This window comes from Bactrocera dorsalis, chromosome 3 (assembly GCF_023373825.1).
Source record: "Bactrocera dorsalis isolate Fly_Bdor chromosome 3, ASM2337382v1, whole genome shotgun sequence".
Lineage (NCBI taxonomy): Eukaryota > Metazoa > Arthropoda > Insecta > Diptera > Tephritidae > Bactrocera > Bactrocera dorsalis.
Window position 1 is genome coordinate 87,360,805 of NC_064305.1, and position 15,115 is coordinate 87,375,919.

General features: G+C 33.6%; 2 protein-coding genes and 1 pseudogene across 2 annotated transcripts; all 3 read right to left on the reverse strand.

The window, feature by feature from the left end:
* Positions 1-2,188: 2,188 nt before the first annotated feature.
* Positions 2,189-3,155, reverse strand: LOC125777831 (glutathione S-transferase 1-like; annotated as a pseudogene).
* Positions 3,156-6,657: 3,502 nt separating this feature from the next.
* On the reverse strand, positions 6,658-7,600 carry LOC105229682 (glutathione S-transferase 1). Its single transcript, XM_011210108.4, has one exon. It carries the CDS (start codon positions 7,504-7,506, stop codon positions 6,838-6,840), a length of 669 nt encoding a protein of 222 aa, XP_011208410.1. The 5' UTR covers positions 7,507-7,600; the 3' UTR covers positions 6,658-6,837.
* A 4,664-nt stretch (positions 7,601-12,264) lies between these two features.
* On the reverse strand, positions 12,265-13,227 carry LOC125777830 (glutathione S-transferase 1-like). Its single transcript, XM_049453725.1, has one exon. The coding sequence runs from the start codon at positions 13,133-13,135 to the stop codon at positions 12,467-12,469; it is 669 nt and encodes a 222-aa protein (XP_049309682.1). The 5' UTR covers positions 13,136-13,227; the 3' UTR covers positions 12,265-12,466.
* Positions 13,228-15,115: the final 1,888 nt, after the last annotated feature.

The window sequence follows — 15,115 nt, forward strand, 5'->3', positions numbered from 1 at the left end:
GTAGGCCTAAGTCCAGAATATGCTATGATGTAATAGCAATTTCATTGATTAGTAGCATGATGTTACCTTAATAAAACATCTCTCCCCTCTCTTCTTCTAATACCTTTAGTTTTCGATCGGAAGCTAAACCTATTATTTATATTCATTAATGTATCTAATTAAAACTTATTGATAATAAATGTAAGTGTTATTACGAAAGACAAAACTCTCTCTCTCTCTCTCTCTGAGTCCGCTAAAACTTTTTATTACGTTCTGCTATTAATTCAATATATAATATGCACATACATATATTAATAAATATGGACTTAATATGCAAAGTTATTTACTTATTACTTCAAATTGTGAAATAAATAATTCAACTAATTAATTTGTTTCGTAAGGTAACCACTCTACCTATCCATTTATCAGAGAAATGCAACGAGTAATACATTTTTGTTTATATTCGAGTACTGAGTTGTAAGTTCTCTGGCTGGTCGGTAGTCGACGCAACCAACAATTTTGTTAACAATAGCCGAGTTGATTTGATTATGTTTTCGACACGAGTGTTTAATCTGACTTAATCATACCCGTTGCAGCTCTCTGCTTCCTACCTTATAATCATAATAATCAGTGAAGGGCTTTTCGAGTTGATCCTTATGTCAACTGTATCGAGTGTTTATATGCTATAAATAGAAGTTAAGAGGCACCCATAATACAAGTATCAAAAAAATTGGGTTTACGAGCTCTTGCCAACAAATGGGCGCATCAATAACACTTCAAAAAAAAACGTTAACATCGGCTGCATCGAAGCATTAAAGGGTATAAAAATATATTTTTCTTCATTTTAAACGGTCCGATCTGATCTGTCCGATCGTTGCCGTATGCAAAAGTTGAGAGCACGGAGGCTTTTCGGGTAGAGTACACATTGTCAATCATTCGCTTTCCATTATAAAGGCACAACTCAACCGTACTCGGCATACTTTTCCGCAACGGAATCAACATACTCATTCTGACGCCGCCTTTAGGCTTTCAACCAATTTTTCACCAATTCTGAAACGTGGCCATGGTTTCATTCACACATTTTTTACTCAAACACTTGTTTTAGCTTTGAGAAATTCTGAGAAGTGTTAGATATAATCAATATTTGATTGAAATTCCCAAACTGCTCATTGCGCTGATTACCCTACTTGCTAGCAGTGAGTACTTCTCGATAACAAAACTAGAGTTGGAGCCGTTTGCCATGACAAATGAGCAGTTGAGTAAGACGCCGTTCTGACAGGGCAGTTTGTGTTGCGGCAATGGTTGGTTTCAGAAAGAAGCAGTCTTGCTTAAGGTGTTAGGGGTAGTCAGAGGCACGAAAAAATGAGAATTTTCAGTATTTTTTTGCTATTAAATCGAGTTATTTTACAAAAGTAGTAATATGGCATTATTATAGAATGAATTGACTTAAAGTCACGAAAATTTCAAAAAAAAAAATTTAATTTCCAAAGTTATAGTTGTTTGTGTTGACCCAGTTTCAAAAAAGGTCCTTGGAGATTCGTCTAAAATCAATCGGACAAAAAAAATTAGTTTATAAATAGATAATCCTGGGCTTGATCGAAGAATTTTTTTTTTCAAAAATTAACAAAATGGCGTCCTCAGGAAATTTTTTTCTAAATTTTTGGTGTTAAAAAATCGAAATTTTCGAAAAAATAAAAATCCTTCGATCAGGCCCGAGTTTATTATGTATTCTAAAAGCTGTATAAATTGCATTAAACTACTGAGCGGTTTTCGAGTTACAGTTGTCACCGCTTCAAAAAACATAGTTTTGAGAAAAACGCGTTTAAAGTTTCACATTAGCGCTTTGAAGTGCCCGAGCTCTCTTTGTTATTTGTCGAATCAAAAACTAATTATCGGATCAACAGAAATTTTCAGAGAATATTTTTAAAATAATATATTTAACGAAAATGCAAAAATAATAATAATTTTTTGAAAATTCTGACTACCCCTAACCCCTTAAGTTAATCAGAACTTAATTGACCCAGACTGGTAATTAGGCAAAGTCTAACATAGTAATACATATAAAAACTTTCGTTAAACAGATGTCGCTTTTTAATAGGGGCACTCCTAATTATATTAGCCCCACTGTATCTAAGAAATTAGATCTCACGGTGGAGAAGAGAATACGCTCCCACAAAACCGGCGAGATATAAGTACATACACAACAAACGATAACGACTGTTATTTATTGATTAATTCATTACAGTGATAGTGTTTTTGTTTGTCTATGTACTCGTATATTATCTTTGTGTCTTTTTAATAACGATTATATGGCCACTTAGAGAAGCTTTGCTTTGCTAATATATTTTCCAGTTTTCTATTAAATATTTATTTGAAATATACAATACACATTTACATATGTATGTTTGTATGTATCGAGTGTGTTTATATTTTCAGTCGTCGGTTTTACATTATATTGTATTTTACAATTTTACAAAACGAAATCCATTAAAACAGCATACATACATATGTTTATTCCATATTAAGGTACGATGGTTAAATTCTTCGACTCAATCAACTGCTTAGTTCCGTTGCCGTTCGCTTTCTCATAGTAAGGTAACTGCTCCAAGCGCTTAATCCATGCAACCATATTAGGATACTTAGCGACATCGCTATCTATATAAGCATGCATCGAGGAGATCGACGTTATCAGTGATAAGTCCGCAATGGTCAAGTTGTCGCCGGCAACATAAGGGTGATCCTGTAGGAATTTGTTCACTATACCATAAACTTCAGCCATATTGTCGATTTTTTGTTGTGGCACATTAGTTTCATTATCGAAGATAATAGGTGTTGTTGTTCCACGTAGTGCACGCTCAAAGGCCGCACTAGCCTCAAAGTATAAACGGTGATCGACAACTGAACGCTTCACCAGATCTTTAGGATAGAGTGAATCATCTTTGCCATATTTGCTTGCTAAGTATGCGATAACAGCAGGTGAATCCAAAATCACCGGACCGTCATGCAATAAAGCCGGTACTGTACCCGCTGGGTTAATTTTCATATATTCCTCCGATTTATTGGATTTAGCCTATAAATTCATATGGTAAATCCAACGTGTTCAGTGTCAATAATACACTACGGACTGGTGGGCTAACTTCTGTAATATATGTACAACACATTTTTATTTATTTTTTTTTACAATGAGATAAACAGATGAAATGTTTGCCCGGTACTGAGTTTCAGCCATTGTATAAGCCTAGATTTGCAAAATTTATTGCCAATTAGCTTTTTATACAGGTTAGTCTGTATGCAAAGTAAGAATGATAAAGATAGAGATGCCAAGTTTTCACCGTTACTTATTTCGATTTAGGTTGTGACAAATATACATATGTATGTAAGTCAACGACTACATAGATTTGTTTGTTTTTATATTACTGCTCATTCTATAGTACATAACGTCACGATGGCGCAATCTTGCTTTTATCACTCTTGATAAAAAATATAGGCCGACCAGTACATACTTATGTACTTTGTTGTATATGTACACTTAAAATATTAAAATATACAATACCATAACATATGTGTCAAAATAGCAAGTATTCCAGACATGCATGAAAAATGTACTACTAATGGTCTAGGAAGGACTCTAACAGATTTTCATTTTTTTTTTTCAAATTATTATATAATATAGTCTAATAATATAATAGGAAAATGTTTATTTTAGGATTATGTAAAATACCTTAAACTTGGTGGAAACAACAATTTTATCATACTTATGTTTATATTTCATCATATCATCATCTATATTTATTTCTTACATTCTTATTATGATCAAAAATTGTGAAATTAGTGATTATTAATCCGCTGTTTTCGTAATTTTATTAACCTGACTCAGCACTATCTACATATATGGTAAAAAGCTTACAAAAAATAAACCGTTAATTGTCTTGGCTATCAGAAATATCAATAAAATTATCTACGTGAATTTTAAACGTAAACTCATTTTTGTATATTCTCCAACAACAACTTTTTGAAACAAAGTAAAAATTTATGTTTTTATAATTTTACGATGCTTATGACAAGTTGTGAGTCCCCTAATTATGTTCTTTCTTTTTTTCAATTTTTGAAGTACTTTTGTCCCTCTGATTGACATATGTACTTATATCCAAAATATTCCTTACGTGTCGGAAAGCCTCTTAGTTTATTTTTTACACACTGGACTAAAAAGAAGTCATTCGGTGCCAAGTCAGAATTATCAGGAGGATAACTCATCAAAACGATGTTTTGATTGCTGAAAGATGCAGTTCTTTGAGTTGAAGCGTGAGAGTGATCCGTCTTTAGCGGTTGATTTTCTTGATTTCTTGAAAGACAATTTGCAAAGAAATGGTTGTGTACCACTCAGTAGATGGTATGGTTGCAACATGTCCGGTTTTATCAAAAAAAAAACAGGCAACCATTTGCTTGGAATTGCTTCGTGCGCGAACATCTTTCCTTGGATTTGGCTCATCTTGAAACACACATACAGTCGACTGCTGTTTACTTTCGGGCTCATACGCCTAAATCCACGATTCATCACCTTTCATGATGTCATAGACGTGCTTCGAAGCAACGTGAATACATTTTTTTACACTCAAATGTAAATGTACACGCAATATTGAATGTGCTAGTCTCACTAATGTCCATAGTTGTCTCAATTTCATCACAGGTCACATGACGAACTTGCTATATCAGTTTGTGTACAGCAGCAATAATTTCCAGAGCAACAACTGATTTTGAACGACCTTCCCGAAACTAATCTTGGAGTTATGTACGACCTCAATTGAATTCATCATATCATCATAAACACTGGTCCTTGATGGAGTTTCATCGTCAAATATTGAATTAAGTTCATCTATGCACTCTTCATAAGTTAATTCTCGTGAAAAGTTGTAAAAAGTAATGACGCGAAAATGTTTGCGAATTATTTCTATTTTTTGGTTAGAAAGAATATTTTAAATTACTGTAAACAACATAAGTAGGGCTCGTATGTCAAAACGTTCCGAGAATGTATAGCAGCAAAAATGTCAAACTTTACGATACAATTGTGAGTTTCCAGATTACAGCACCAATGCTGGCAAAACCCCAAAAAAAAAAAACAATCTGCCTGAGTAGGAGCATTACTAAATATTCTGTATATGTATATCTCCGAATATGTATATAAACCGAGAGCGTCTCCGAAGCCAAACTCTGGATTTTTTTGCTTACGATTTCACTGCCACTATTATATACATACATATGTATGTATGCATACGTATGTATGCATGTATGTAGTACGAGTATAGTAAGAATAAACCAGAATAACGAAAACCATTATATTTGGTCATATGAAGGCAGAGATGAGAGTCTGAACCGATTCTACCAACCATTTTTGGTTATTCAAGATCTTACTAAACTATTTCCGAATAATAATTTCATTAGGGAAAAATTCAAACATTTGTTTCTGCAAGGGTACTTGTTGACTAATTGCTTGTGAGAGCTTAAAATTGCAAATCATTGTTTATCATTGTGTGTGGTTGTATGCATAAAAAGTACTCATATATAGCAAGTGTGTACATATACATAATATGCACATAGCTAAAGATAAATGACATTAGCGCTGAATTTGGGCGTTGTTGTGCTCCACGAGTATTTTTCCTAGGCTAAGTTCACGTGCACCCGAATATTTTATGCTCTTGAAACTTGCAAGAATCAAAGTCAGGGAAACACCTTAAGCAGAGAACGTACATTTTTACATGTACATTCTCTGCCTTAAGGTGCAAAACGTCAACCAGAGACTCGGAATACAACCAATTTTATATATGTAAGTACATATGTACATACACTGACCGACATAGTTGACATAAGGTTTGTTAGAAGAAAAAGTTGGGGTAGTTCAACCCGATTTTATCTACATACATATGTATGTACATATTTTTGCCAATACCACATACTATTAACATGTCACATATAAAAAATGTTCGCTGGGTTTCATGAAGTAACTCACATACAATTAGTAATCATATGGAGTAAAGCCATCCTCCAATTTTTACCTCGGCTCCCGTAGAGCTTTCTCATGCCATTATGCGTGTAAATTGATTTATCGCCCTTTAGTAGTTTTTGACAGTACCGTTATAGGAGGAGAGGGTGGGGTTATGATCCGATTACGCCCATCTACGAACTCCGCCTTACTTTTTTTTGCCACAGAAGGTTTTTGGACTGGCTTGCCAGATTTCGGATTTAAAACCTAATCGAAATCATCTGGGCAGATGTCAAATACACGTTTAGGAAATAAAACAAACAAAAATTTTGACTATCCCTTAATGACTTATTAGGAAATATCAGAACATATCAAGTGAGTTATGCCTTAGTTTTCCTTAATAAATTGATCGAAATAGTCATAAGTGATTATTTTATGCCGTACGTTGCTATAAAACCATTTACATATAATAAACTCCGTTTAAAAATTTCGGTTTTTTAATAAAGAAATGAACTAACTCAAAATAAATAGAAGTGTTTCTAAAATTATGACCAGCAGTGTATATTATATATTTGATCCCACGGTGTAGAAAAGAATACGCTCCCACAGAACCTGTTTCAGTATTCTCTCTCTTCTAGTCGCTATACATACATTTGTACATACAAATAATTATATTGTCATTTAACAAAGCTCTGCTGGTATATTTTTTAGTTTTATATTTAAAGTTTATTTGCAAGAAGGTTTATATTTTCAGCCGTGCTGTTTACATTACATTTATATATTTAAGTTATATTATACATTTATGTAGATAACGGTAGTATCGAACAGTTTTACAAAACAAAACCGATTAAAACAACACATATATGCATGTATATTTCAGATTAAGGTACGATGGTTATATTCTTCGACTTAATCAACTCGATTAACTGCTTAGTTCCGTTGCCGTTCGCTTTCTCATAGTAAGGTAACTGCTCCAAGCGCTTAATCCATGCAACCAAATTGGGATATTTAGCGGCATCGCTATCTATATAAGCATGCATCGAGGAGATCGACGTTATCAGTGATAAGTCCGCAATGGTCAAGTTGTCGCCGGCAACATAAGGATGATCCTGTAGGAATTTGTTCACTATACCATAAACTTCAGTAATATTGTCGATTTTTTGCTGTGGCACATTAGTTTCATTATCGAAGATAATAGGTTTTGTTGTTCCACGTAGAGCACGCTCAAAGGCCATACTAGCCTCAAAGAATAAACGGTGATCGACAACCGAACGTTTCACCAGATCTTTAGGATAAAGTGAATCGTCTTTGCCATATTTGCTTGCCAAGTATGCGATGATAGCGTGTGAATCCAAAATCGCCTGACCATCATCCAATAAAGCCGGTACTGTACCGCCTGGGTTAATTTTCAGAAATTCCTCCGATTTATTGGCTTTAGCAAACAAATCGACATCTATAAATTCATATGGTAAATCCAATGCGTTCAGTGTCAATAATACACTACGGACTGGTGGACTGGCTTCAATACCATACAATACAATTTTACCCATTTTTATATTAACTGTTATTTATTTTTTTTTTAACCAGGAAACAAACAGCTGAAATGTTTACGCGGCAACGAGTTTCAACTGACTTGCAAAATTTTTGTATATTAGCTATTTATACTCTGCGCTGTGGAGCTAATTTGTATGAAAAAGAGAGACTGACCACTACATATGTACATATGTACATACTAATGCTTTAATGTTCCATAGGTGCAATAAAAATCTCAACATACAATCATACATACGTACGAATGTATAGGTACGTGCGAAATGACGAGTATTCCAGACATTCATCATAAACCTACTCCACATGGTCTAGAGAGTACTCTAACAACAACTAAAATTCATAAACAATTAATTAATCACTTAACAAAGTCCAAAACCAGATATTACAACTCTTTATAAGCTTCGTATATACTCTGACATCTCTACTCGTTCTTTTCATACTTTCGATACCACTTTTCTTATTAAATAAAATTTACTAGAACAATATTTTATTATTTATAAATATACATATTATATATAAATATATAAATATTTGTAACGTGAACAAGAATTAAAAATTTTTGAGTTTCTGTTTAATCAATTACTTAAAATTTATCAGGTATGTTTTCGTATTCACGATGATATTCGTACTTTGAAATTGAATATTAATTATCGATCCGGAAAAACAAATAATTTTACTTTTCTAACACTTCACATAGAGCTATCAACTAGTCCGTTACAATATTACAGAGGTCTAGTAGCAGAGTACTCTACAGCACATTGTGCAGTAATTTTTTACAGAGCTTGAAGAGAATAAATGTAGGTATGTCGATAGCGTTAATAAATATTTTGTATTTCCCTGTAAGAAAAACTTTGCGTGTATAATTTCACAACTGGCGACGAGATTTTCTCAAATGAATATGATATAGTTGAGTCTACTAAATATATAATAGGAAAATATTATTATGAAAGTTGTAAAATGAGTAATTATATTAAAATATTTTTTTATACATATGTACATATGTATGTATGTATGTATTATTAAAGTTGATTCCCTTGACTGAAATACATATGTTGCTACAGAGTATGCCTGTGGGTACAAAAGTTAAATAAAGTGGGCGTGGCCCCGCTCTCTAATATGTATGTTTAATATCCATATCTCATAAACCACTAAAGATACAGCAATCAAACTCGCCTAGCGAAAATATTGTACGAAATCCTATCGGCAGTGTAAAAAATGGAGGATTTCGGGTGTTAACCCCACCCACTATCTATATCAAAACGCAAATATTGTACGAAATCCTATCGGCAGTGTAAAAATTAATGATTTCGGATCATAATCCCGCCCGCTTCTTATATCATGGTACTGTTAAAAACTACTAAAAGCGTAATAAATCAACTACGAAATACGCTAGAGACATTAATTTTTTTTTTATAGTATGAGAGGTCTTTGAAGGCGCCGGATCAAAATTGTACGTGTGAAAATGGCTGTGACTAAAGGCACGCCTACTTCAAATCAAGAATCAACTAATATATCAGGATACAACTTTGTACGATTAGTGCTTATGAGGTATACCCCCTTATGACCAAAAGTTGTCCAAATCGAACCAAAACTGTTCAAGCCTCTAGGTGCTGAATATGTGGACCTAGTGCTTAAAGTTGACTTTTTAGCGAAAATGTTGGTCAATATATATTTGAAATTAAGAGAATATTCTTTCCTGACAGTAGTATGTTTGTGTGTTACAAATGGGTTGAATCGGCTCTATAATTCCTTTAGCCCCCATATATGTACTTAATATACAGATTTTTTAACTTCCGAGTGACTTTATACCGCATACATCAGCCAATTGTGAGTTATCTTAATGAGAGAGAGTTGTTTTTCTTATAACGGCGCATATTTATGCCTAGAATGAATAAAACTTGGTGAATACTCGCTCTAGACCCCATATAACTGACAGGCCTCATATACATGGAGGTACTTCCCTGGTTTTAATCCTTGCTAGTTGCAAGATTATAAAAAAATCCGCGAAATGTTTTCTGCCTGTTAGAAGTATCAATAAAATTATGTACTTGTTTTGCACTCATTCCATTTCAGATACATGCATACATAAGTACATGTACATAGATAACAAACCGATAAGTATTTTATTTATAGAAATATCCTTATCAATATATTATCTTTTTGTTTTTTTCCTTCCGAAGTTTGGCCGCCCACGATAGAATAAGCGAGCATAAATACTGTACTTGTAAGCTGGGTGAATTATTCTTGCAAAAAAATTGTTTGCAATCATATTCATTTAAGAAAGGTACAACTGAGGTATTTAATCTCCATCGAATTTTTTTCGTTAGATTTTTCTTGCAAGAGCACTTGGCAACAATTTGTTTGTGAGAGCATAAAAGTTGCAAATCATGGTTTATCATAGTATGCGGGTCCAAGTAACGCTGTACGTATATGTGAGTAAGGTGTTTAGAAAAATTTGTTTATACAGTTTTATATATTATATAATCATAATAAACTAAAAAAAACATTATTTAACATAAAACAACAAAGTTATGGACGAAAAGCACAAAAATTACGTTGACGGCAGTCGAAAAGTTTGTTCTTTTTCGCCAGAGCTTTTATTAAGTTTTAGTTACAGTCAAAATTATTTAAAAGCGGCAGCCATGGCCAAAAGCTCCCACTGCCCACGGCTCTCATTTGAACTGGAGCATGTATATATGTATGTTTGGAGCGTATTTTGGCGCTGACGCAGGAAACATGGGATAAAGTTATGGTTCCGTGAATGTCAAAACAAAAACAATAAACTTAGCACTCCTGTAAAAATAAAATAATAGTGTTCCGCTCACGCATTTACTATTCCCTTTCAGTTTACTCTTGAAGGGGTGTGCAATGGCATATCAGTAAGAGAAGCAATGAATGGTGAGTGTGATGACGCCGGTAGTGTTTGACTGCTTTAAATGTTTAAAATCGTTGACATCACGAGCCATAACGTAACGGCAACTGAGGAAGGGAGTAGCGTTTTTCGCTGTTCCTGCCATAAGGGCCATAAAGGACCGCTTAATTTTATTTGTTCATTACAGATATTAGGTTAGGTGAATTTTAGAGTGTTTGACAATGAGGTTGTATAAGTTATGTTTTCCGTTCCGGGTTCTTGGTTCTCATCATGTACATATATAGAAGACTCACTTAGAAGACACACATAAAAGACAAATTGAAGCAGTTCCAATTTAAAACAAGAAATATGTATTGGCTTTTATGGTCGCGATCACAACTTAATCTTGAAAATAAAGTTCGACTCAATCCTTAAACCAGTAGTACATCCAACATTGAAATTCTCCAAAGATATCAATCTAAGACTTTAAGAAGCATTGGTTTGTAAGCAACTTCGAAATTCACAGACATAAATGTACCTTTTGTTAAAGACGAAATCGCAAGGCTTGTCCAAGATACCTTGATAGACTTTCTAGCTGAAAAACTTATTGGCAGTAAATATACTGGACAAAAGGAAGGATGTTAGACGCTTAAAAAGAACTCACGTTTTGGACCTTCCTGATACATATTTACATATGTATGTATTTATAAACGATCAACCTGATGGTATGAGTTGATTTAGCCATATCCTTCCGTTTGTATATGCGCGAACTAGTCTGTATGTACATACATATGTATGTGTGTCCCTGTGAGCGGTCGCTCTTTAGAACGCTGCCATCCAAAAACTATTCACGATACGACCTTACCGATTTCACAGGATATTTGTGGAAATATAGACAATCGAAAAAGCAAATAAAAATTTTTTTTTTTGTTTGAAAGTGTCACACTGGTGTAGCCCCTTAAGGTACAAAATGTCAGCCAGAGGATCGAAATTCAACCAATTTTATATATCATGTACTATCTAAAACTCGTACACTGACCGACATGTTTGACATAAGATTTGTTAGAAAAAAGTTAGGGTAGTATCAACCCGATTTTATCTACTACTATTAACATGTCACATATTAAAAAATGTTCGCTCGGTTTCATAAAGTAACTCATATACAATCAGTAATCATATGGAGTAAAGCCAACCGGGCGGTGCCACGCCTAACCTCCAATTTTTACCTCGGCTCCCAGAGAGCTTTCTCATGCCATTATGCGTGTAAATAGATTTATCGCCCTTTAGGAGTTTTTAACAGTACCGTTATAGGAGGAGAGGGTGGGGTTATGGTCCGGTTACGCCCATCTACGAACTCCGCCTTACTTTTTTTTGCCACAGAACATGTGTACCAAGTTTCATATGCACGACACTATGTACAGTGAAATTGGAGGTTCTGGATTGGCTTGCCAGATTTCGGATTTAAACCTAATCGAAATCATCTGGGCAGACGTCAAATACACGTTTAGGAAATAAAACAAGCAAAAATGTTGACAATTCCTTAATGAGTTATTAGGAAATATCAGAACATATCAAATGAGTTATGCTTTAGTTTTCCTTAAAAAATTAATCGAAATAGTCATAAGTGATTCATTTTATGCCATACGTTGTTATAAAATTATTTACATATAATAAACTCCACTTAGAAAATGTCGTTTTTTAATAAAGAAATGAACTAACTTTTCAAAATAAATAGAAGTGTTCCTAAAATTATGATCACCAGTGTATATTATATATTTGATCCCACGGTGTAGAAACGAATACGCTCCCACAGAACCTGTTTCAGTATTCTCTCTCTTCTAGTCGCTATACATATATACATACATACATACAAATAATTATATTGTCATTTAGCAAAGCTCTGCTGTTATATTTTTTAATTTTCTATTAAAAGTTTATTTGCAAGGAGGTATTTATTTTCAGTCGTTATGTTTACATTACATATACATACAATTAAATTATATTATACATACATACATACATATAGATATTGAAAAAAATTTTACAAACCAAAACCGATTAAAACAACACACATACATACTTATGTATGTATGTATGTATATTTCAGATTAAGGTACGATGGTTATATTCTTCGACTTAATCAATTCGATTAACTGCTTAGTTCCGTTGCCGTTCGCTTTCTCATAGTAAGGTAACTGCTCCAAGCGCTTAATCCATGCAACCAAATTGGGATATTTAGCGGCATCGCTCTCTAAAAACGCATGCAATGAGGAGATCGATGTTATCAGTGAAAAGTCCGCAATGGTCAAGTTGTCGCCGGCAACATAAGGATGATCCTGTAGGAATTTGTTCACTATACCATAAACTTCAGCCATATTGTCGATTTTTTGTTGTGGCACATTAGTTTCATTAAAGAAGATAATAGGTGTTGTTGTTCCACGTAGCGCACGTTCAAAGGCCACACTAGCCTCAAAGTATAAACGGTGATCGACAACTGAACGTTTCACCAGATCTTTAGGATAAAGTGAATCATCTTTGCCATATTTACTCGCTAAGTATGCGATGATAGCGTGTGAATCCAAAATCGCCTGACCATCATCCAATAAAGCCGGTATTGTACCGGCTGGGTTAATTTTCAGAAATTCCTCCGATTTATTGGCTCTAGCAAACAAACTGACACCTTTAAATTCATATGGTAAATCCAATGCGTTCAGTGTCAATAATACACTACGGACTGGTGGACTGGCTTCAATACCATACAATACAATTTTACCCATTTTTATTTTAATTATTATTTATTTATTTTTCAACCAGAAAATAAACAGCTAAAATGTTTACGCGGCAACGAGTTTCAACTGATTTGCAAAATCTATTGTATATTAGCTATTTATACTCTGCGCTGTGAAGCTAATTTGTATGAAAAAGAGAGACAGACCACTACAGACATACTAATGCTTTAATGTTCCATAGGTGTAATAAAAATATCAATATACATACGTACGTACTCCGGACATGCATCATAAACATACCCCACATGGTCTAGAGAGTACTCTAACAACAAATCTATATATACAAGTATAAAAGAAAGTTGTGTTAGTTACACCATTTTTAACTCAAGAACGGCTGATAATAATAAGCATTTGTTCAAAATTCATGTTTGTAGGAATCATTTGAATATTTCATTTCATAAACAAAAAAAAAAAAAAAAAAAAACAATAATAACAACAACCTCACGTCTATATATGTATATAAAAGAAAGTTGTGTTAGTTACACCATTCATAACTTAAGAACGACTGAACCGATTTAGCTGAAAAAATAATAATTTTAAAATTCATGTTTATTTGGAATAGTAGAAATAGTGGAATAGATTATAACTGGCTCAGTAATCAGTCGTTGAGTATGTATTATACCGCGTGCATCCCAAAAATTTGGTTTTATTACGATTAAAGAGCACTCAAACACTTCTCAGAATCAGTTATTCCCTGAGCCCAAATTCAACAGTATTTTCCCCCAAAAAGCAATGCTTTATTAACACACGAAATGCTTCATGATCCATTTTTTTGTAAACTAACACAAGTTGCTTCATAGAAATGATATATAATTAATTAATGGTTATAGTCCAACTACTAGAAATCATATAGATGGCAGTAGTAGTATTATCTACATAGTAGTGCTAAATATATATATATATATATACTTCTAAAATCTATATAAATGATCATAACCGAACGCCCACAAAACAACATTATTTGGCACAAGGGAGCGTAGCAAAGTGCACCTGTGAGCACAAAATTAAAAAAGTGGGCGTGGCTCCGCTCTATAATATGTATGTTTAATATCTATATCTCATAAACCACTAAAGATATAGCAATCAAATCCGCCTAGCGCAAATATTATAAGAACTCCTATCGGCAAAGTAAAAATGGATGATTTCGGGTGTTAACCCCACTCACTCCTTATATCACGTTACTATTAAGAACTACTAAAAGCGCAATAAATCAATTACGAATACGCCAGAGATATTATATTTTTTTATGGTATGAGGAGCCGGGCCAAAATTGTACGATGGGCTACAGCCACGCCTACTTCAAATCAAGAATTAATTAATATATCAGGATACAACTTTGCACGATTCATGGTTAGGTGTGAAACCTTATGCTTAAAATTGCCCAAATCGAACCAAAATATTTTAAGCCACTAGCTACTGAATACGTGGACTCAGTGCTTATAAATTAGTTATTAGTTAACCTTTTACCGAAAATATCGGTCAATGTGTGAGATACATAATTAAAATATTCTTTTCTGATAGTAGTCTGTGTGTGTGTTACAAATGGGTTAAATCGGGCCTATAATTACCTTAGCCCCCATATAAGTATGTATGTATGTACTTAATATGAAGATTTTTCGAACTTCCGGGTGGCTTTATGCCGCATATATCAGCCAATCTGTGAGTTATCTTAATGAAAGAGAGTTTTTTTCTTATAACGGTGCATATTTGTGCCTAGAATGAATAAAATATAACTAACAGATCTCATGTACATGGAGGTACTTCCCTGGCTTTAATCATTGCAAGTTGCAAGATTAAAAAAAAAACGCTAAAAGTGTTTTGCTTGTCAGAAATATCAATAAAATTATGTACTTGAATTTTGCACTCACTTCATTTCAGATATGTACATACATACATACATAAGTACATATACAGAGATAACAAACCAATAATTATTTTATTTATAGAAAAATTAAAATATTATCTATG